Source organism: Microchirus variegatus (genome assembly GCF_963457635.1).
Source record: "Microchirus variegatus genome assembly, chromosome: 11".
In the NCBI taxonomy this organism is placed as follows: Eukaryota; Metazoa; Chordata; class Actinopteri; order Pleuronectiformes; family Soleidae; genus Microchirus; species Microchirus variegatus.
In genome coordinates this window covers 16,853,628-16,877,931 of record NC_139812.1, presented here as the reverse complement: position 1 = coordinate 16,877,931, position 24,304 = coordinate 16,853,628, and the positions used below count along the sequence as shown (strand labels likewise).

At 42.7% G+C, this 24,304-nt stretch overlaps 2 protein-coding genes across 2 annotated transcripts; one reads left to right on the top strand and one right to left on the bottom strand.

The window, feature by feature from the left end:
• Window positions 1-1,251: 1,251 nt before the first annotated feature.
• zc3h6 (zinc finger CCCH-type containing 6) lies at window positions 1,252-7,895 on the bottom strand (the record flags this gene model as incomplete). The annotated part of the gene is made up of 12 exons (XM_083897636.1): window positions 7,488-7,895; window positions 5,551-5,764; window positions 5,342-5,455; window positions 5,022-5,262; window positions 4,778-4,914; window positions 4,388-4,516; window positions 4,146-4,260; window positions 3,932-4,041; window positions 3,606-3,838; window positions 3,113-3,531; window positions 2,853-3,023; window positions 1,252-2,768 (listed from the first exon to the last, which is right to left on the bottom strand). The coding sequence occupies exons 1-12, from the start codon at window positions 7,571-7,573 to the stop codon at window positions 1,252-1,254; spliced, it is 3,486 nt and encodes a 1,161-aa protein (XP_083753762.1). The 5' UTR covers window positions 7,574-7,895.
• A 2,711-nt stretch (window positions 7,896-10,606) lies between these two features.
• On the top strand, window positions 10,607-23,800 carry fbln7 (fibulin 7; the record flags this gene model as incomplete). The annotated part of the gene is made up of 8 exons (XM_083897260.1): window positions 10,607-10,684; window positions 11,686-11,848; window positions 13,030-13,206; window positions 16,531-16,656; window positions 16,762-16,899; window positions 17,950-18,087; window positions 18,513-18,651; window positions 21,556-23,800. 8 exons carry the CDS (start codon window positions 10,607-10,609, stop codon window positions 21,926-21,928), a joined length of 1,332 nt encoding a protein of 443 aa, XP_083753386.1. The 3' UTR covers window positions 21,929-23,800.
• Between the last annotated feature and the right edge of the window lie 504 nt (window positions 23,801-24,304).

Sequence of the window (24,304 nt, the reverse complement as noted above, 5' to 3'; positions counted from 1 at the left end):
AACTATTTGTAGTAAAATCAATGAAATGTAACCATTTTTTATGTTAAAATGTAAAACAGTATTATCATAACCACTGTGCTTTTAAAGAAATATCCATTACAAAACTCACAAACTCACAAATGCAAAGTGTATTCCATACAAAAGAGGGATTTACAAGGTGAAGTATGAAAACAATACAAAAGTAAAATAGCTTAGTTTCAGTAAAACAACCGACAATCGCACCTCAAACGCAGAATTGTCAAATAAAACAAAATTTAGAGTCAAATAAAGTTTTAAAATATAAACACAAAATACAATGGTGGTGATTGTCCACCACATAATTGTAATAATTTCACCCAATTTTTACACACTGGACCTTTAAACTGTGAGCGTTTTGGGGGAATGACAATGATAAATCAATATAAATGTATTTGTTATTGTTACTCATTGGTGATGGGGTTAAAAAAGGCCACAAGAGTAGCATCCTCAAAGCATTTGGTGGCCATTTAAAATGATATTAATTATCCAACAATGTCCAAAGATTAAAAACTAAATGGGTTGCAATGTTACAAAAATCTAAAAATTTCCTTTCAGCTATGCAGGAAACGGTCAATTCAAAACATACTGCACAAAGAACTCTGCAAACTAGCTTAACTATACAGGACGTGGTTGAAATCGGCTGTAAAAAAAATAAAAATAAAGGCAGGAGCAATCGATCACTGCTACATGCAACAAGAACTGACAGGAAGTTATGATTTTCATCAGGGGTGTGTGGTGAAAACTGGAAAAAAAAACAATCCCTTATACAAGTGAGCACAAATGTAAATACATCATAATATAAAATTGTTTTGAAATAAATATGAAAATTACAAAAACGGCTAACAAGGGAATCCTTTGATCAACGACTCTGCATCTTTTCTCTGCGAGTAGAGAGAACGAATGAACTGGATCTGCAGTGTCTGGTGTGAACCATGAACAACACGTCCTTAAAAAGTATCCACGTTTTCTTAATTCCTTTTTTCGAATTGTTTAAATACAATCCAAGAAAATCCCATAATGATAAAAAGACCTTAACATACAGTACTCGGCATTAATATGATCATGTTAAAAGGAACTGTACATGGTTTCTGTACAACAAGTCCAACATCGTCACCACAATGATGATGATTTATATATATAGAGAAATAAATAGATTCATGTAAAGCTAAATAAGATGAACCAAATTGTTTTTATCAATATACACATTTTAAGCAACTTCCCACATAGAAGTGTTTACTGACAGAAAGGGGAAGCAGTGGGATCAAAAGTCTTGAAAACGTCTTTGAGCGTCCTGTCATCTGCGTCTTCCTCTGGATCCTCTTGTTTCTGCTCCTCCTTTGGAGCCTCCTCCTCCTCCTCTCCCCCCTGTTCCTCCTGTTCCTCCTTCTGCTCCTGGTCCTTCTTTAGCTCGGCCTCTTCTTGTGCTCCCGTAGAGCCCTGTCCTGCAGGTTTGGACTGTCTGGGGTCAGTGTACTGGGGTCGCATCAGCCCCGCCAGAGCCTGGATGGGGAGATTATGAACTGCAGGTGGTTTGACAGGTGAGACAGGAGGAACTGTGGGAGAACTGGAGGGCAGAGTCTGCTCTGATGAGTCTGTGTTTCTGACCTCCTCCAAAGAGTCACTGCGTTTGGTTGGTGAGAGTGATTGTGGCACAGCACTCTCTCTCTTAGCGGGATGCTTCAGAATCCCCACCTTATTAGGAGACTCTACTTGCTCCTTCTGCTCTGCTTGGGTACGAGGATCATACAGACTGATTCCTCCAAGGATTGTAGTCGGACTCTCTAAGCCTCCACCTGTAGATGCCAAGCGAGGGGCATAAGGCGGCAACCTCTCAGGCTCCGGCTTGGCTCTAGCAGCATGAGGAGAGGAGCTGGAGCTTGCCTTCTGTAGTCGGGGATCCACAGCTCCTCCTCCTCCAGAAGAAGAAGGTTCCTTCTGAACCAACAGCTTGGAGTCCAAACTTCCAGTACGCTTGAGTCTGGGATCCAGAGTTTTTTGCTGGCGTGGGTCTACAGGCCTCTCTGTGGACGATCGAGCTTCAACAGATACTGAGGGCAAACGGTTCTTCAAACGTGCAGCTATCAATCTGGGGTCAATAGACGGAGGGCTGGGAACTGGGGGATGGTCAGGCTGGTTTATGCGGTTCATTTGAGCGTCGGCTATTAGAGGTGGCAGAGGGAGGTTAATGGAGTGTTCCTGCTTGGGCACCAGGGAAGGGAGTAGGTCCTCAGGGGCCCACACCACAGTCTGAGCAAAGGCAGGCCGCTGGAGTAGAATGTCCACCCGGATGTGGCTAAACTGCTTTAACTGGCACCGAGGGTCCCGCAGCACCACACCGGGACTGGCCTCCAGAGGGATGAGAGCTGCTCTGTCCCGGAGCTCCCGCTCTCCTTCATCATCCTCTTCCCCTGCATGAGCTTTCTGGGCAACCGAACTCTGCTGATGATACAGACTTTTCTCAATTGGTCTCACCTTTCTGGGGTCTCTGGAGAGACGTGGATCTGCACCCGCATCCGCATCTTTTTTCACATCGGGCGGTCGTTGTCGAGGGTCCATCTTCACACGTGGGTCAGTGGGCGGTGCCCTCTCCTTTATAGTCCGAGGGTCTCCTCCTACTGGGCCTGCTGGGACGACCTGGCAGGGCTTGGACTGAGACTGCTGCATCTCACTCTGCTTCTTCAGAGTTTTAAGGATGGAGGCGACACAGCTCCCGTCCTCCTCATCGCTTGAGTACCAGTTTGTAGTTTCGTCTGCAAAAATGAAAGTTATTTTGGGGCATGCAGATACTTTTCCTGAGTAATGCAGGTCTTTTGAGCTTTACCTCCAACACTTACCTCTGTTTGCATTGGTGTCATCCTGAACCTCAGCTCTCTGTGGCTCATTCCCCTGTGACTGTGTGAGGTGTAAAAAGATGGCTTTCTGCACTGCTGGAGGTAAAGACTGCAGCTGTGAATCTGCACCCATCTGCTGCTGCAGGTTCTGCACGAAGGCCAGAGCTGGGTCTACTGTAATGGAAAAAAAAAAAAATCTAATTTCAGCACTGGTTAAAACCATATTTAACCTACTGGTATATAACATCAACCTTGACACTGACCTCCTGGTTGACCAATGGCCTGGTTTTGAAGGAAGCTGCCAGTGGGCTCTACAGGGTTTGGGCCCAATGATGGAAAAGGGAAAAGACTTTGCAGCATCTGTAGATCTGGAGCAGCAGGAAACGGAGGCCTCTGCATATTCCCCTGAGGGTTCATGTTCATAGACTGGTTTCCATGAAAAGGTGGTGGTGGACCAGATGTGATTGGTGGCGGCATTGGAAACCCATGAGGTGGGTGCTGGCCTGTTGGGCTCTGTGGCATAGACGGTCCTGCGGGGTGACCCATAGCACCAGGTGAACCAGATGGAGGAAGTGAGGGAGCAGAAGGAACTGAAGGCACCATACCTCCACTCTGTGTGTCCTCTGAGCCGCCACTAAACTGACCAGTGCCTTCACTTTCATTCTGGGAGTAGTTGGATCCGCTGAAAAAACAAAGTCCACTGTTAGGTTGAGGAAAAGCTCTGAGCGCTCTTCAGAGTTTGATTCATTTTGTTACCTGAGACAGATTTTTTGTGCCAAGTCTACAGTCGGCTGAACCTTGATTTCAAACAGCGAGGGGATCTTCTTCCCTGATTGGCCAGAAGCTCCATCTGTGGGACTGCTCTGACCAGGAGTGGGCAGCAGCCCCACACCAGGAGGAGGCTTTGGAAGCGGGGCGATACCCTGCTTCCTCAGATCCTCCAGCTCTAGCTCGTCCTCACGGGCGTTCTCCTCCTCTGTGTTAATTATCTGAAGAATTAGTCAGAAAGCAGACATAAAATCAATGCTCAGCATTAAAGCTTAGAGAGTCTTCACTATCAAAATTACTTTTTTTCTTCATACTTTATCAAGCAGCTCCTTGGTCACATCAGTCAGAGAGTCATGGGAGAATTTGCAGTTGTCCCCTTGATAGCATTTAGCTCCTGTGTGAAAGAACTTGCACGGGTATTCATGTGCAATCACAGGTTAAGGAACAGAACTCGACATGACATTTTCGTTAAATTATGCAACACAACTTCACAAAGTAATTAAAACACTTGTCGTCAGTGAAGGATATTGTGCATGTAAATGCAGTTGTCTCCTTTACTGCAGTATCCTTGGAGGTAAAACTTACAAAGTTCCCTTTTCTTTTCCAGCGCGACGAGCTCGTGTTCAAACTTGCACTGTTCCCCCTGGAACAAAGACAACATCGTTTGATCTTTCAATTGAAAGAAAATTATCATATTCTCCACATATGTAGCTGTGAAAATGTTGACATTGTTAAAGCACGCGAAAAATAACATTAGTGCATTACTGCACCTTGATGCATCGACCCTCCAGGAAGTACTTGCAGATGAATTTGCCATTGTGTTCGATTGTGTGTTGACTGATAAACTCCTTGCTCATAATTGGGCGTTTCTTCTGAAAACCGGAGGACATTTTTCCTTCCTGTAGCATGAAATGAAGAGAGAGAGAGCCTGGTTTTAGTTTCACCTTTTTTTTTCCTGAACTACAGTACACTCTTTTAATCTATTGGTTCACTGAAGAAACTGATACATATCTAAAATCAAAAGCCATCTAGTTGATGCAGGATTTACAAAGTACTGTAGCTTGATAGTCTGTAGACTGTTATGAAACTAATACAATACTATTTTTTAATACACTTTTAATACAAAAAAGCTCAGTTTTCCAGGGCATCTTTAATCTCACCATGTCCTCCATTCCCTGATCTCCTCCTCGACCTCGTCCCCGTCCGCCCCAAGGTTTGCCCTTCAGCTTCTTGTTCTTGAGGAGCATCCCACGTCCTCTTCCTGGTCCACTCCCTCTGCCTCGTCCCCTCTGTCCAACTGAAAGTGACGTGGAAGAAACACACTCAAAACACAAGCTGCGCTATCGTATGTTTGATTCAAAATGTTTTAACTTAAAAAATAAATAAATAATAAAGTCTTCATACACTGTTGGTGTTTCATCCCCCTCATGCTTCCTCTCTTCATCTGCTCTTTAACGTATCGACCCCTTCCCTGACTTGGGGATGTTGAATCTTTAGACTGCTGATACTCGGACATGTCGTCGCCATAATCGTCCTCCTCTTCGTCGTAGTCGTCGCTGTAGTCGCTGTATTTGTCAAAATCACTGCTCTTGTGCGGCGGCGACCTCTGAGGGTTGCCGTGGCCTCCCTTTGACTCGCGTCCATGCTAACAAAAAGACAAATATCACATGTTAATGCTCATAAGAATACAAAGTGTCAATAAGTGTCAGCGGAACTGAAGTCACCTGGCCGTCAGCCTCGCTTCTTGAGCCCTGGCTCTTCCTGGTTTTAGGCCTCTCTTGTCGGTCGTAGTCAGAGTCATAACTGTCAGAACTGGAGCTGCTGGTCGGGGAGTGGTGCTGAGGAGACATCACAGTGAGTTTTTTAATTCATCTTTGTTGTTCACATTCACAGTCCTGCAGATATTGTAATAACAAGCATTATAGCATCTTACTTTCTGTCTGTCACGTCTCCTCCTTTTAGACTTCCTCTTGTCACGGGTCTTTTTGTGTCTTTTCCGCGAGTGCCTGTGAGCCTTCTCTTCTTTCTCTTTGGCTTTCTCTTTTTCTTTCTCCTTTTCCTCAGGCACCTCCGGAGCCTCTTTAGTTTCCTCGTCGATTCCAATCCCTTCGTCGTCTATTTCTCCATCCTCTAGTTCACCATCCTCTCTATAAAGTGAAGTAAACAGTTAATATAAGTGATATAACTCCTGATAAACCTCTATAACGTAACAATAACTTACTGTAATGTCTTTTCCCTGAGAGCAAAATACTAAATATCGTGCCAGACATGTTCCAAAATGCCCTGCATTAAAACCCATCATATTAATAACTCAAGGCTAAGTCTTTATTTCCTGCATAAGGTTAAGTTTATGAAAACAAAATTAAATTCAACCTCTGGATGAATAAAATACACAAAAACCTCATATTTATGTAACCTGACGTCAAAGAACATAGTCCAAAAAAACAAACACTAAACTTATTTAAGCAGCAAAATGACATCATGAAAATATTGTGAATGACAAATGGAGCATGTGATGGATAAAGTAAGGTAAATTATAAAAGATACTAACATCTATTATGTTTATGATAAGCAGTGGGCTTCTTTCTACAAGTTTGCTGGTGCAAAATGATGTGTGTGTTGCTACTTTTTAATTTAGATCCATTTATCCAGTCCAATATGCAAAGTTCAATATTTTTGTTGAACTAAAGTTATTTCATTTTGAACTACTCTTTCCTATTTGCCTACCTAGGGTTCCATAGTCATGCCAAATTCAAGACAGCAAATGTAAGCAAACAATAACCACATAACAACATTTATAGAAGCGTGTTCCACTGATAATAACATGCAATAAAATTAAAATCCTCTCGCTGAGCAACACAGTCACACAAAAACGCCACTATGGAAGTGATTTTTTTGCAAGCTTTAAAGGCCCAGTATGTAACAGTTAAGTGCCATCTTAGGGTGAGACTGCAGATTTTTCCACAGGCATCAAGGAGCTGCAGTAGCCTCTAAATCCCAGAAACAATTGTTTGTATAATAAGCTTCCACTTTGAAATGCATAATGACTCCTGAGGCAGGTTTGTCCATATGGAAACATGGCAGTGCAAGATGGCGGCCTCCTTAATGCAAGGCCCTTGATCTAAGGCTAAAAAAAAACCCATACAGTGTTTATTTTAAAGTGGTTTTACACATATACAAACACGTGTATGGGTGCCATGTTATATTTCTGCTGACTAATCCTCCTCTAAATGTTGTACAATTGACCTTTAACCTCCCTCAAATGAAGACTACACCAGCTGATTCTCTGACGTTGATGGAGGAAAAAAAACAACGCCAACTAAAAGTGCCCTCTTGCCTAGCAGCCATGTTAGTATTTACAGACAGAATGGCCTTTTGAGATTTCAACCCTGTGTGAACTCTGTGTCTCAGCAGTGCTGCCTTACAGCCACTAGGTGGCGTACAGGACGGGGGGGATGGGCGTGGCACTGGCACCATGGTCACTTGCACAGTTACCCGGCAGATGGCAACCGTGCAGCCATGAATCCCAGGTACCACAACACAAAATGATGAGGTGTGCTACGTTGGCATGGAGATGATCATGGAAATTAGTTTTTTTGTCGACACAGTGATGGGGAAAATCTACATTGTCTGGACAGCGATATTCAACTGCACCACAGATGCATGCAAAGATTATGTGAGGTGTGGGAAGAAGGAGGAGGAGGAGGTGGGGGAGGAGGAACACCGTGGGAATGGCTCTGTGCCCTGCAATTAATGTTGAAAAGAAGGGGTAAAAAAAAAAAAAAAAAAACAGTCACACAAGCATGTAGACCCACAGCACTGAAACGCACAGATGAGCGCATTAACAATGGCACAAGAACGTTACTCGACCTTTCATCCCCTGCAAGCTCAGACTCTGTCATGTTTTTGTCAAGAACAGGGGCTGGGGGACTGGAAACAAGGCTCACAGAAGCCATTGGAGAAGCGGATCTGCCTCCCTTTTTCTCTCCCCGGTACCAGAGTGAATTCACTCAAGTCACTCAAGGAGACGGTGGCCTGTGAGAGACGCTGTGAAGATTTCAGACTGGAAAAAACTCACGGTGTTACATGTCTCGACAGAGACAAGTGAACGGACACTGTCCTCTTTCATGTCAATGGCGTTTTAACTCAGTGAGCAACTGCTCGGTAGCCCCGCTTTGCTAATGTCCAGTCGGTTGACAGCAGCCATGGCGCAACAGAGGAGACGCAGGGAGGAACAGACACAAGTGTGAACGGTGCTCGTTGGCGTCAGCATCTTCGTGTTCGTTTCTCTCAACATCATCATCACAAAATGGCTTCTGAGTTCTGCAGCACATTTCTCGATTATGTATTCCTCTGTGTGTGTGTGTGTGTATATATATATATATAGCGCTGTGCGGATCGACCTAACGTCGGTACAGCACTAGCGCGTCAGCCATTGGTCGAGCGTCGCTCTGAGGCAGCGAGCCGCGGCTGTGATTGGTCAGGAGCGGCGTCAGTCATCATCAACATCTGCAACAGTGACGCGCGTATGCGACGCAGTCTTGTGTCCTTTTTGTCGTTGTTTTTTGAGTCAACACTCGTGTTATTACGCTGTTATACGAGCCCGTACATGTTGTTTTTGTTACAAGACAACCGAAGTCTATTGAAATGGTCGCTTTTCTTTCAGTGACGTATTTCTTTTCTTGTTTTTCAGCGCGCGAGCCCACGCACTGCACTGTAAGACACGCCCACTTTACACAACACAAACACACACACTGTACCGTACGTACACACTTACGTGCCAAACATATTTAATTGGCTCATTGTGTTAAAACTATATATTTTTATTTTATTAAAATCAATTTATGTGAAATAATGTCTCATCTTTTAACATTGCTTGTGACGTTTTCACATTAAACGCACGTCATTAAGTTTATTTAAAATCAACGACAACAAAAAAACATGTCTTACAGCAGGGGTCTCCACTTAATATCATGTTATAATGAAAACATGGCCCACGACCTCACCGTCTTTTAAACACACTGTGTAGCTGAGGCACAGCTGCCAGCCAGGTGATAGAGTATAATTTTTTGCTTGCAATGTTTTTTATAACAGTAATAATAAGACATTTGGTCATAATTATCCCAGAATCAGAATCAGAATCAGAATACTTTATTAATCCCCGTGGGGAAATTGTTTTAAATTATTAAATCCCATTATTAAATGTATCATATACAACATTCAATTACATATATAAATACACATGTTAGGGCTCGAGCCACGAATGGCAGATGTAATGCATATAAAAAAGATATGCATTACACTGTAAATAATCCTCTTCATTTTCCAACTTGCAGAACGATAACTTCACAGAGGTTAACGTGAGGTGGGGCCCCAAGCATTTGTCTGCCTTGCCTGTTCACAAACTGCGCCTCTGGCCAGAGGGTGTCATGCACCCCATTTGAGAATTAGTGATAATATTGTGCAATGCTTCTAATGTGCCACCAGGTGTCGCTGCATCTCTACACATCAGAGAACCTCCTCCCATCTTCTCAACACACGCATTTCACTTGTAAGTATATGTATATCTCCATCTCTGTCCTTGACCCCTCTGACCTGCTGCACATCCTTTACATCTCTGTCTCTCTGTCCAGTGAATTGACATCTTCTCTCCTTCCTTAGTGTCCGGCCTATTCCAGACTCCCAGTACTCCTGCCTACTTCTTCAAACGCAACCTTCTTCCTTTGTCAGCTCCCACCATTTAATTCATGGCTCTGCTTTCACTCCCTTCCTCTCCTTGTTTTCCAAAGTCATCCTACAGACTACCATCCGACGCTGCCTATAGCCAAGTTCTCCCTCAGAGTCTCCTATTTCCTTCAAATGCTATCTTCATCTTACACTCTCATAGGTCACCCCCATGCTCCTCCATCTTCCGGAAATATGTATTTACCACAGCCTTTTCCATCCGTTTTGCAAAATCCATGACCATCTGTTCTTTTATCCTCCATGTGAGGGTCATGGGGGGGTCACTGGTGTTCCTAATAGGTCATGAACCTGCTGCAAAGGCAGGAGTGCTAACTCTACACTACACTAACCATGTGGCCCATGTTGATAGTTTTAACTGAATGCGGATATGGATTAATCTCCTTATTGACTTCTGATGTGATGATTCTTATCACTCTTTCTTTAAAATGAAAATAGAATAATTAGCTGTTTTGCAAGTACTTCCCCATTCTTATACACAGTAGGTCATATATGGAACAATCATTGACTTATATAATATGCACTATGAACTGTATAACATAAATTATATATGCATAACATTATGGAATCCTCATCACTAGCTTTATTACATTACAACTTCTATGTAATAATAAGTCATTTTTTATCATCTTTGAAACCCATCTAATACTTGAGGTACTACAATACTCGAATATATCCAGTGGGGCTCAATAAAGGGTCTTAATCTTAATCTATGTATTGCAGCATTGAATTGTGCAGTATAACCGATCTGTAGATGTATTACGCATAAATTGGTCAAAACATGGTTAATTGAGTTGAAGGAAATTAACTTCCATTCCATGTACATTTATAATTATTTGACACTGAATTTCGTCTTAACTGACTTTGTTTCATGTGAAAGTGTTTTTTTTTCCCCAGCAGAGAGAAAGAAGCACTGTGAAGTGTTTGGGTTCTTCTCGGTGGGAGGGATTCTTGCTGCAGGGAAGCTCGGTGTCGTGCGCAGAGCGCAGAGCGCATGCAGAGGCTGCAGAATCTTTCCAATATAGCGCAGGTCCCAGAGACAGGAGCGCATCTTTTGTGTGTCAGACACCTGAGGAGCGTCAGCGTCTTAAAGTCAGAGGACTCGCGTTTACAAGAGGCAACTCTTCCTTTGGATTTTATTGAAGACCAAAAAAAAAAGAAAGAAAGAAAGAAAGAGAGGAGAAGCCTTTTTTTCTAAACTTTGGAGAAGTTCATCAGTGAAACGCATCAGTGCTGGACTCAGAGAGATGACGCTGTCTTTTCGACACAGGTGTTTGTTTTTGCTGTGTTTGACAGCTATCCAGTGTGGACATGCTGCCGTCCAGGTAACACAAGCCTATTATTATTTTTTATTTTACATGAACTTATATCAACGACTTTGACTGTTTTCCACTCACATCTGGAAAACTTTGCAATTTTGTGCAATTATTATTATTATTATTATTATTTTCCATTAATAGTCATACCCCATCATATCAGCAAGAATGTATATATCACCTGTTGTCATAATGGACCCATGTATCATTTATTGCATGGTTTGTGACCACAGTCCATAGATAAACAAAGTAAAATCTGACCATATCATGTTTTTCCAGTTGGTGGCATTGCCCCTTTTCCTATAGGTCAAAGCAACACAGTGAAATGTAGTGAAATTATTTGTTGTTTCTGGAGAAAAAAAATAAGCCCTCAAATCGCCAGTCCAGGAATTTAAGGTATGATGCACACAGTGAAAGTGTTCAAATGAGCATATGATTAATAAACCCTGCTGAAAGGATTAGAGGCACTTTCTCCCCCTCAAGTAACTACCAGTGGCACCCATGCTGTTTTCAGTCTGCCCCACAGAGGATCGTCCACTGAGTGTATGCCTTCCTACCCGTCATACAAATATACAACACTGGCTTCTGCCAGACAGCTTTTGTCCAGCTGTGTCTACAAGTGGAGTCAAGTGAAGTTAAAGAGAGGCGTGAGAGAGAGGAGAAGAAGAAAGACGATAGGTCTTGTAATATTTCAAATGTGAGTGCAGTGAGGTTTGATAGGTCAAAGTAAGAAAAAAAATAAAATAAGATGAGTTACTGAGTCATGTAAAGGCAATAAACACGTGACACTAATATGCTTTGATGGTGTTAAATATAGTAGGTGTAGCCTTAAGTGCCTGCTAATGAGATGGACTCACTTTCAGTGACATCATGCTCCACAGCTGCACATAAATGTTTATTGACCGCTCGTGTTTTATGTTTATAACCATTTTGACTGATGTCACCTTTATTTCTGTACTCTGCTGCGTTCACAACCGTTTCTTTATATGTGTGTGTTCGCTTAGCCACAGACGTGCATGGACAAGCACCAGGTGGTTGGGGTGCTACGTCAGATGGAGAAGTTCCTGAAAGGCCAGGAGATGCGGTTCACGGAGGGGCTCAGGATCATGAAGTCGAAGCTGGCGACGCTGCAGAACTCCGTCTCCAAGTTGCCTCAGTCAGACCAGTCGGCCAGTGAGTTAAAAAAAAAAAAGAAGCTGCTAACAACATGCATGCACTACACTTGGTCATCACATGTCATCCAGCTCATGGCTCATGCAAAACACAATTTTTCAGACTTACTGAACCTGTAGTTCAGGTGGAAAAACCTTAGCTTCAGAGTATAGAGCATCATTTAATCTGTAATGCATTATTTAGCCGCAGATTCATGACTGAGGTTCTGTTCAGTAATTCAGTGGCCCCGCAAAGTCAACACAAGATTCCAAGAAGGTATTGAATATACAGATTTTTTAGCAACTCTTGATTGTTTGAAGTCGACGTTCAAACGGTTTTTTTTTCTCTCTCTGTCAACCAGTGGCAGTAGAGAGCCAGATATGGCTTCTTGTATTATGGGATTACGCATTCATCCAACAGCACAGGGCCATCTCAGTTACACAGCTGTGTACTTGACAGGGGAAGTGGATTTGTGGAATTGTGTTGTTTGGCAGTGTACGCTGAGGCCAATTTGTTAGTGATGGACCGGTCCAGTCCATAACTTTGTGGAGAGGACTTGGCGAGATGGAGAGAAGCTGATATTTTACATTTGCAGCAGTTAAGGTCCAACAAAATAAGAAAAAAAAGAAATACCAGCAAAATCATCACCACCTGCTTTAAATGTTCAGATTGGGATCAAATCAAATCTGCATTGAATTTTGATTCTGATAGATTCTTTCCACTCACTAATACTCAATGCACACAGAACATACAATTTCTGTGATGAAACCTGGTCTTGGTTAGATTAGAAAATGGCACTATTAGACAAACTTGGCTGCTGTTATGTTACAAATGGACCTGATTGAGGTGTAGTAATGGAAAAACCTACAACACAGTGTCTGAAATATGCTGTTTTAACTTAAAAATGTGAAATGTGTTCTCGCAATCCACCAAGGAGGAGGAAACACAAACAGCAGAAATGTAATTGATTCCCAATATTCCAGAATATAATTACATGCACCACACTACAGCGTTTGGCTGTTGGTGCAATTCTCACTGACCTCTGCTCACTGAAGCATCCCTTCCACATGAGGCCTCTTCTCTTCTCTGCTCAGTGACTTATGCACATGTATATCCTCAGGCAGAGAATGCCAGAGGATGTCAGGAAGCCTCGACCACATGTGACCAGCCTTCCTGTCATGTTGTCTGCCTCTCTCCCACAGCTTCCACCACCTGCCCCTCCCTGGAGGCCCCGGCTCATGGCACCAAGTTTGGCTCCAAGTATTTTGTCGGACACGAGGTCCATTTCACTTGCTTGCAGGGCTACCATCTTGTTGGTTCCGCGACACGAGCTTGCCAGGACAATGGCACCTGGACTGGTATCAGTGCCATCTGTAAAGGTGAGTCTTTATGGTTGACTGAACAAGATACAATAATCCCAAATCCTGCTGCTGCTGCTCGTGATGCCTGCTTCAGATCCTCTTTTCCGTGTTGGCATAGGATTGGTGTTTTTTGTGTCATTTCAGCTACAGTATTAGAATCTGAATCAAAAATACAGTATTTTATTAGTTCTTTATTAGAGTTACTTATGGAAATCTGGCCCCACCATTGAACCTTTTATATCACTCTTAAAGACTCACCTCTACCCGGACGCTTCCATCTAGATTTGACCTTTTTACCATTTTATTATGTTACTATTTTCTTGTTTTACTTTTGTATATTTCATAACTTTTATGTTCCTTTGCCTTTAACTCTGTAAAACACTTTCGTCAACCTTGGTTGTTTTTAATTGTGCTCTAGAAATAAAGTTGACTTGACTTGACTTGGCTACACTCTTAGAAATAAAAGTGCTAAGTAGAACCATATAAGGTTCTTCTGCTTGTCCTCATAGGAGAACCCTATTTGGCTTTAGGTCGAACCTTTTTATAAAGGTTCCACCTGGAACCCTTTTGGAGGGTTCCATCAAGAACCCTTTTAAAACCTTTTATCCAGGAAAGGTGTTTTAAAGGGTTCTCTGGATCAAAATGCCTCTTGCAGGGACCATTAGTGTTACCAAGAACCCTTGAAAAACCCTTTCTCCGGGTTAGGGAGAAGGTTAGATATTGGTTAGGTTGGCCAAGTCGATGCGAGTCCTAAAAAGGTTATTTGTGTGTGTTTCTGAAGAAAGAGACAGAGAGACAGGATGAGTAAAATGTTTTTCTTGACTGTGATTAGAATTAAAATTAGTTTTATTGTGAACACACAAACACAGGAGCAGTGTGGGCAGCACTTATCTGCACCTGGATGACCAATGAGGGATTGTGTACCTTGCTCAGGAGCACCCCCAGCCCTGGACTTGTCTTAGGATTTGAACTAGTGACCTTACGGTTACAAGGGCTGTCCTTCATGAAACCAAATCCTTGCTGAGACTATACACTCTTAGAAAGAAGGGTTCTTAAAGTGTCCTTCTACAAGGGCTGAGGTTCTACCTGGAACCATTTGCTTCTGAAAAACCCTTTCCCTGAACACAACCAGTTCTAACTTGAACCTAACCAGAATTCAAATTCTAGCCCTAAACGTGACCAGTTCCTCAGAAACAAGGTTCTGCCTCATTAGGTGAGTGTTCAGAAAAGGTCCAAAAGAAGCAACAACTACAAGTACACACATCTCTCTCTTTAGTCATACAGAGTGCATTGCCTGACCCTAAACACAAATCGGACTTAACCATGTGAAAGTGTCCTCACAAAGTCAAAAGTCCTGAATCAAAATGTGTTCTCACAGCACATAGAACCACGTACGCACGTATACACAGATAACATTCAAAAGAAAAGAGCCATTCTTTTGAGGGGCTGCAGCTTCTGAATGAAGCCCTCGTTAAAAAGGCATTAAATGTCTCCGAACACAGGAAAACACCTGTACTGCATTCCACCGTGGGGAGCTTTCCCCTCCACTTTTCTGCCCCCCTCATCAACAGCAATTGTCGGGCTACTGTAAGATAACACCCTCCCTCTCTTTTACAGCAGTCCCACTGGACAGGCTCAGGCCCAGACATTATACCCAAACCACGGTCTGATAGCACACAACTATGCCAGGCACGCTATTGATAGTCCAGTCAGCCTGCACTGGTGGCACTCATCCAAAAACTCCCCAAGTTCAACATGTGCACGTATGTTTATTGACATTCATGGGTAAACCAACACGAGAAGGTCCGGCTCCACACAGTGTTAACCCTGTTCGTGTTTTCCAGGCCGGTGTGTGAGACGTCTAAATTTAGCCGTGCTTAAAAAGCACCACTGACAGACTGTGAAACCCCTGAAGTTAAGATAAGTTTCAAAATATTTAGTGGAGTCAAGTGGGCTTTTTCATGTTATGGCTGTGTGGCGGCCACAGGGGAAGCCAAATGATTATTAAAGGGACTGGTTGTGCCATGACTTCAGCGCCGCACGGCAGAGGACATCTGCACGATTCTCAGAAGTGACTACAGAAACAAAGATCATAGCATGTGATGCACTATTTATCCGCTTGTTTCATTACACTGACAGACGGAACGACCGTAAAGCTGCCAGAGATCTGTCAACGGCTTAGATACTGTGATATTTTATATTTGGTTCGAAACAGGCCTATCATTTTATTGGCTAATTACGAATTATCCGTGCCCCAGATCAGTCAATGAAACTAAAATGAAGAATAATATTTGCATATTGCACGTTTCAAAACACAGACCACAGAGAGTGTGTTCCTAGTAAATCCGAAATGCTAATTTATTGAAAAGGTGTTCGGAGAATGGAACTTCCAGCACAGTTTGTTTTTGCTGACAGGAACACGAGTTCAAAACAATGTTTCTAAATGTGTTTTACAACTGTAGAAAATTAAAGTAAAAAATATGCAGTGGCACAAGTGCATGTACGCTCACACCAGCGACTTTGAAGATGCAGATGGGTTTTATTGAGTGATGCATTAATAATGATAGCTCTTTAGATTTCCTGAAAAGAACTTTTCCCCACATGTGGTATGACTCAAAGGGCATCGCTGTGCCCATAATGACAGTACCAGCTTCTAATTCTTAAGTGTCATTTATCAGACTGGATGGGCTCATCCCTGCCTTCATGGATGGATGGTAGAAATGAAAGACTCACAGAGACTCTCTCATTTCCCCCCCTGTATTTCTTCACCAGCGTCACAAGTTTCTGCTTTTCCCTGAAACCCGAGGTAGTTTATTCACTATCTCTCATCGTCTTTCCAAAGTGTTTCCGTGTTAACTTCTCTTTTTGGTGTCCTTTTAGAACGACTGACATGTTTTCAGCTAGGTGTCAAACATGAAGCCCACGGGCCAGAACTGGCCCACCAGGGGGTCAAATCCGGCCCACAGGATGAATTTGTGAAAATGTCTCTTTATGAATAGAATCCAAATACTATATATTTCAGTCCCAGATACCTGTGACTAAATGTTTTGTAGATCCACTGTGATCTCTAGGTTGTAATGCACATGTGTAAATGGTCAATTTAGGCATTTTATTGTTGAAATTACACTTGTTCTTCTCAAGAAATGTCAGGTTTTTCATTATTTTCATGACAAAATTTTCTTTTCAAAAATAATCTGGGTCAAATCCGGTTGTCTGAACAGGGCCAAATAGTTGTGGCTCACTTTGCAAACTCTTCCGATCAATGATTGCGGTTTTAGAACACATATTTTATCTTAAATATTTCACTGACACAGCGGATCGAATGACCTCTTTCATCCGCAGATGTCAGTGAGTGTGCAAGTAATCCCTGCCAAAACGGAGGCACCTGCGTGGAGGGCGTTAACCAGTACAAATGCACCTGCCCTCAGAGCTGGAGCGGCTCACACTGCCAGCACCAAACCCACACAGGTCAGCGCTAACCAGAGAACGACGTCTCCAGTACAACGTGTTCTGCTCCAAGTCAAACTAACTCAAGTCTTTAAACCTTAACATTTCCTCCCCCCCTCGCTGCAGCGCCACCTGAGTGGAGCGTTATGAACGACCCCGCATTCAGCCGAAGACCTCGCTGTGCTCAAGTGAACCGAGCCCAGCACTGCAGCTGCGATGCAGGCTTCCACATGAGTGGTACCTCTGACAACAGCATCTGTCAGGGTGAGCTCGAATCATGTGTTACTGAATTCATCCCCTGGGCGCAGAGTCTGCTTTTGGTTTTGTCTGGTGTACAAATGTAATGTAGCTGTTATAGGAGCTTAAAAACTGCAGTGCATTACTTTTTATTGATTGTTGCTGATGTTGTTATTCTGCCTCTGTTTGGTCTCCATGAAATATTATTGGTATAATGTGTGCTCTGTTTGTAGCTTTGCTCAAGCGGTTCTATCGCACCTGACTGAGGGAGCATTTGGGTGTATACACCAGCAGCTTCATTGTTTTGAGCAGTTGCATTCACTTCTGTCACTTTTCATGGCCGCTTCTCTCAGTTTTAGTCAAATTCCAAGCTGTTTGCAGCCGCCTCGCTTTACTAGCGCAATGTCGTTCGGTGGCATGAGATCTAAACCCCGCGAGTGAGAGTCGTGTGGAGCTGACTGAGGCTTAATCATCGTTGTATGACAATGGTGTGAATTAGAGCTGAAACAATAAATTGGTTAATAATCTTTTTTCATTATTAAAACCAAATTTCTGGTTGTTTTAGCTTCTTAAATGTGAATATTTTCTTTGTTTCTTTGCTCCACATAACAAAGAAATCATTAAAACTGAATTTTGGTTTGTGGACAAAACAAGACATTCGAGAACATTGTCATTTTCAGGTTTGACAAACACTGATCAATGTTTTTTTTTTTACATTTTCTGACATTTTATGGACCAAACGGTTAATCTTAATTACGAAAATAATGGTTAGTTGCAGCTCTAGTGTGAATCGAACATCATTTTGTATTTCAATGCTGAAATACACAAGTCTTTTACTCCTGTATTGAAATGGTTACAAATGGGTGTAAATCTGCAGAGCCAGTCTGTGACAAACAAAATAATCCTCTGGAGAGGTTAATGAGCTGATTAGCATTTAGGTCCCCAGTTCTGTTGTTTTCAAGGTGTTGAGTAACATTTTAAAGTGAGACCGTTAAGAAAATGTAAAACCATCACAACCTACAACCCAAACAATAAAGCAGAGATACTGTTTTCATATAGTTCGTTGCCTCCTTGCAGATGTGAACGAGTGTGAGGTGTACCGGCTCGACCAAGGAGGGAAACTCTGCATCCACGAGTGTGTCAACGTCCCAGGCTCGTACCACTGTTCTTGCCCCAGCGGCTACAAGTTGCTCTCCGACGGACGGAACTGTGAGGGTGAGTGACAGCAGAGGACAAAGGCTCATTCACATGCACGTTCCAGATCTCGCTGGGTATGTAGATCCAGAGAGAAATACCAGAATACCTGTGATTTAGGGAAAAACTGTGGAGCCCTTTTTTTAGCTGCAGAAGTTTCTGAGGTATCTGTCAGCTTTGCTACCACTTCCATTCGCACCCCTGAAGCTTACAGGGCTTGCCAGTGGAATGAATGACCTCATCTTTTCCCAGAATGAATCTTTAGGACATGAGGCATTTGTGGGAGACTAAACTTAAAAGAAAAAAGAAAAAAAAAAAAGCCAAATAAACAATCACTGCACAGCACCCCCTGCTCTGACTGTGGTAACCAGGAAGCACAGAGTCAGTCTGGCAAGTCTCTCTCTCCCTGCTTCTCATTCTCATGCCACTGCTGTTTTGTCCTCCAGATGTGGACGAGTGTTTAAGCCAGCAGCACAACTGTAGCCAAGGGACAACTTGTGTCAACACGGGGGGAGGCTTTCAGTGCGTCAACCCAGAGTGTCCCCGATCGAATGGCGACATCAGCTATGTCAAGACGTCTCCTTTGTAAGTGGACACAGCGCCGCGCGACCGTGTTTGTTTTCTTTCGTCACTTGTTCTGTCAGTGAAAGAAAAAAAAACAACAAAAAAAAAACACCCCCTCACGTCTCAGCAGAGAGCTGTCATCGACTTTTAAACTATTTCAAATGAAAGTTCTGCACATGTACACGGTGTTACAGCCGCAGCCGGTCTCTCCAGCAAACTGCTGCTTATTGCTATTGGTAGAAATAACATTAAGATCGCCATGGCAACTGCTGCGATCCATCAACACAGCAACACATCCCTAATGGCCAAGTGAACTGAACGTTTTCAGAGGTGAAACTTAGGGGCTGCCAATGAAACCACACTTTAAATTGTTGTAGACATCTGTCACAGCCTCCTGACCGGTTGACCTGCTGCTGTTGTTGTGTGTTCACCGTATCCCAGTGCAGTGATAGATTATTATTATAAACATGTTGGGAGCTCTCACTTTCTGTTTTACCTTCAAATTAAGTGGCTCGGACAATCTGGTTAAAATGTTTGTAACTGGTTTAACTGTTTGAAATTCTTGCCCACGCATTCATAGAATTCAGTGTCACTGCATCTTTGCTTTCATGACTGCAGCATTATCAGAATGAATAGAAATGATAACAATAACAACAGCATTACCCCAGATATAAATCACTCGTGACAAAGTACACGTACGCTCGGCCAAACGTCACCAAAGTCCCCCTGGGGGCCAAAATGTTTGGAGACATCACATCAACTTCCACGTCGTCCGCCGTTTGCCCGACAACAGTAAGCTACCTCATTAAAAGACATGAAACAAAGCTCTGTCTGCCTCTAGTGAACCATCACTGTGGTGAAACACAGCCCCAGTGCCAGAAAAGCGAATGGATAAATGTTTAGGAAAACACTTGTAACAAGGGAGAAAGCAGGAAATCGAGTAAGCCAGGAGCTGTGTCCCAGTTCCATACCGCTTACTAATGCTTTTCACAAGTAAGCGCACTCACAGGTGTTAGCGAATACGCACACATCTGCTTACATCTGCATGAAATTAAAAGACATGACAGATGATGCAGGGGAAAGATCTCAGCAAATGAGATTTCTGCACAAATAACTCACTTTAATGGAGGAACTTCACCCGCACTCATCCATCTTTTAACACAACAGTGACAACAGTTATTATGATGCCAACAGGCAGTGACTGCATCTATCAAACACAGTATGAACACAGAAAAATAAAGGAATAAAGCTCAAATATTAATTGTATCATTACTTGTCTTTGCATAACTTTGTTTACATTAACAGAAAATGCCCTGACCTGACTCTCCAGGCTGTTTGATTATGTTCTGTATGTTACCAGTGTGTGTGTCACTCCTGTTTAATGACAAAAGACGTAGTTACGAGCACTTTCCCACAGGGAGAGACCGATTGTGTAACTCGAACGGCCACCATTACATGACAACTGAAAACACACTTTACAGTTTACAGTTGCGAGAGTGTGACTCACGTTACTTTTCGGACAAATGAGAAAGAAAGCAAAGCACACAAACAACAGCGAGAGAATATCCAAATGACGTACTGTAAGGAAAACATGTTTTTGCGACATCACAACAAAAATGAAGAGATCTGCTCTAATTGAAACAGAAAGAGAATATCCCCATTGTTCTGTGTCTGAAAGGAGTGGGAAACAACTATGACCTTGTGTTTTGATTGCCATATTCATAGAAACTACTCAAACAAATGATCTAGACATCCTATTCCATTTGGAATTTGGTGAAACTTGGTGTCAGTACTTGGTAACTGGTTGTTAAATAAACCTGCTCCTCTCAGATCAGTTTGAGGTCACTTAGAAATGTCCTTATTTATGAAGGATGAATATAACATTAAATGAATCAGAAATACACTCTATACATTGTTAATGTGGTAAACGACTATTATAGCTGCAAACGTCTGGTTTTTAATGGAATATGTACATAGGTGTATAGAGGCCCATTTCCAGTGTTCTAATGGTACATTGTGTTTGCTAATCGTGTTTGAAGGCTATTGGATGATTAGAAAACCCTTGAAAACCCTTGTGTAATTATGTTAGCACAGCTAAAACAGTTTTGCTGGTTTTTTATTCCTCTAATCTAACAAAAAAAATTGTATAGGTGACAGCAAACTTTTGAATGGTAGTGTAAATCTTAAATGTAAGCGTTTTCGTGGGTTAGTTGTTTCAATAGAGCAGGTTTTATAATAAGGATGCATGCTAAGGAACATAAAGGTAAAGGTGACTGTCAGCCACATAAACTGGCGTGGCTGACAGTCACAACAGCTAGCTACGCTAATGCTAATCCAAAATTTTAAAAATTGCGTTGTGCCTTATGAGGTTGCACAGTGTTTGTATTATGTTAGCCCTACGCTAATGCTAATCATAGCCTCGCTAGCTTACCTTTGGAAACGGGTTTGCCAAGTTAGGCGCAAAGTAATAGCATGCTAATGCAAAAATAAATATGTTCTCAAGTATTGGTGAATGGACACCTCGTAGTTTCAGTACAACACCATGTTCTGCGGTGAACCGTGTGAAAATGTCTCACCCACAGTGAGGACAGCCTCTTCCCTCTCACCTCCCCGCTCCAGACACCGCAGCTGCTGCTGATGAGCCGCTGCCTGCCTGGTGTAGTGTGATAAATCAGCGAAAGTGCAGTGTGATAAATCGGTGAAAATTAAATTCCTCCAAAAAAATAGAAAATCAAGGATGCACACCATCGGGCCATGCTCAACCCATATCCAAAGTCTTAAGGTGATCCGACTAACGGTCTGCGAGATATGCCTGTCACAGACACACAGACAGACACAGACACAACTTGCTTTGTAGATAGATATGTCAATGTAAAACAACAATATTTATCACTGCTCACTAACTGCTGCATTTCTGTCTTGTAGTCAATGTGAGAGAAACCCCTGTCCCATGGACAGCCGCTCCTGCCACACAGCCCCCAAGACCGTGTCCTTCCACTACCTGTCTCTGCCGTCTAACCTGCAGACTCCTGCCACGCTGTTCCGCATGGCGACCGCGACGGCCCCCGGGCGCACGGGCCCCGACAGCCTGCGCTTCGGCATAGTGGGCGGGAACTCCCGCGGCATCTTCGTCATGCAGCGTTCAGACCGGCAGACTGGCGAGCTGATCCTGGTCCAGCAGCTGCGCGGGCCGCAGGAGATCGGCATCGACGTGGACATGTCCGAGTACAGCGAGCGCACCTTTCAGGCCAAGCACGTGGCCAGGGTGCACATTCTGGTCTCGCCTTACAACTTCTGAGGTTTGAAAGATGCTTGAAAAGGTGAAGGAAGGCGAACAAGAAAGAGTTTTCTCCACCCACACCACGCGACATTGGCTAAAGTACCATAACAGTGAGGAAACACACGTCAATATTAAACGGCTATTTTACGAATGTAACAACTTACGGCAAAAAAGATAAAAACACATGATAGATGCTTATGTCAGTATGAGCTCTGACCGATTATGCTTGACTGCGTGAGTCAGAATGCATGAAAAGTAGTTTGCGAGCATAATGAATGGGTCTGTGAGGAATCAGTACTTATTTCTGTTTTATTTTTGTTGCTTTTATGTTGGTAATTTTTTATGTAGGTTGTGTCTGAGAAGCTCAGGGTCAGGCTGTGGCGTTGATGGTAAAACCTGAGAAGACATTAGTGCTCCTGTGGCTCTAATTTATTGGAAATATTGTCGCTTGGTTTTTGCATCGTAACATACTGTGTGCCACATATCTTCAATTATATAGTGTATATTTTGTACTAGCTTGCTTTGTTTAAGGCACCAGTCATTATATATTTTTTTTAAATCATCATGTATGTTACACAAAAGTAGCCTTATTACACTCTAAATCATAGATGATTTGACAAGCTTGCCAAAGCACACCACATAATTTATCTGGAATTTTAATTCAACTCCAATAAAGCCAGTCCAGCGTTTCAGCATTTGTTAGAACTACCTCGCTTGATGCTGAACAGTGCGCTGTTAAATGTTCCCGTGGCAGTTCCTCCTCTCGTTTTACATCTACATAGAGTGAATTTTAATGATCAAAACACTGATAAATAACCACTTCGTGCCTATAAATAGTTCTGTGATTGAGTGGATCCATTTTTGGAGAGCGACGCATGCCTTTTGTAATCTAACTTCTCGATCCAGAGGCTCACAGGGAATTCAATTTGAAGCAGAAAAGCAGTTCCGCAGTATTTCAGTTTCACTTGAATACAAGGAACTAGCTGTCACATTTTGAAGTCACATCTAAGTGTGTCTATTAGTTACGGGAAAAAAAAAATAAAAGAGCAACTAACTTTCACCACATGTTCTCTTAACTCCCTTCACTCCGTGGCTGGGCTCCATTCAGGGGTTTAGATTGCAATAAAAGGGGCCAGAAGAGCTTCATGTGTTCAGGAGGGAGCGGATGGGTGAGAATCAAAACACATGCCCTGACGGCACGTATTGCTTTGAAAATGACAACGTGCCTTAATGGCGGGCCTTATTTCCCCTTCAGTAACCAGACCAGGAGCACTCTCACATTGCAGCCTTTGTTTTGAGGCTGTTTGATGTTCACATGTTTCATCCATTCTCAGGCACAAGGATATTGCCAGAGACGATTAAAGAGCACTGAGCTGCATAATACAAGCCATTTGGAGGGAAATGATAAAAAAGAAACAAAAAAAATAATAGAGTGAGAGCCTTGAGGGGAAGCCAGCGTGTGGTTTGTGCTGGTTTTTATGTCGGAGACACAGGAACATGACTGCACTGCTGTCTTTTCATCACCAGTGGGTGGACACGACACAGAGGAAACACATGAAGACACGGTGCAGTAACTCAAGTACGAATCTTATAATTTGTCTCGCAAAAACCGCCGACCCCTTTATGAATGAAAGGTTTCCTGTGCCTTGTTAATGTGTGTTTGTAGCCGCACTTCAAAGCTCCTGATCACGTCACCAGCAAAAGGCATGTGCAAAGAAAAAAAAAAAAATAGGAGGAAACATCAAAAATTCTTGACATTCCAAGGGCAGTGAAAATATTGAGCTTCAGTTTAAGCAGTTGCATCTCCTGAATGTATCTATTCAAACACTAAAAACCGTATATCACACTGAAGTGAGACTTTGAATTGTATCGGCCACCATTAAAATTTGTACAAACATTGTACAAGTGTGTTGTTGCTGCTGTGTTCAGCCAGAGCGAGAGGCGATGTAGAGGAATTTCGCTGTGCTTTGATTGTGCAGGAGAGGAGTGAGGTCGCCAGTGGATCGTCTTTCATGTTGGATCAATGTTTGGAGGAGATCCAGAGGTGCAAGAACACAGTGAAGGTCTCCTTTACTTTTTCGACTTTGAAAAGTCATCATTACGGCCTCTAATGTGGATTACAGGCTGTAATGATGACATTTTTATGTTTGAGACAAGTATTGTACACTTAAATGCAGTCCGTTTTTACTTTCAGATAGAAGCACATAATAATTTAAGCCAAAACTGGTTGTTTAGATGTAGAAATGAGCTCCACGTAGAGTTCCCCAAAATGAGACACTTTTTACTGTTTGTCTCCACAAATAGATCCTGCTAGTTTGGGATTTCATGCATGTAAATCTGCATTTTAACTCGTTGTTCTCTGTGTAGCAGGTGTAAACTAGGGACTAAGGACTA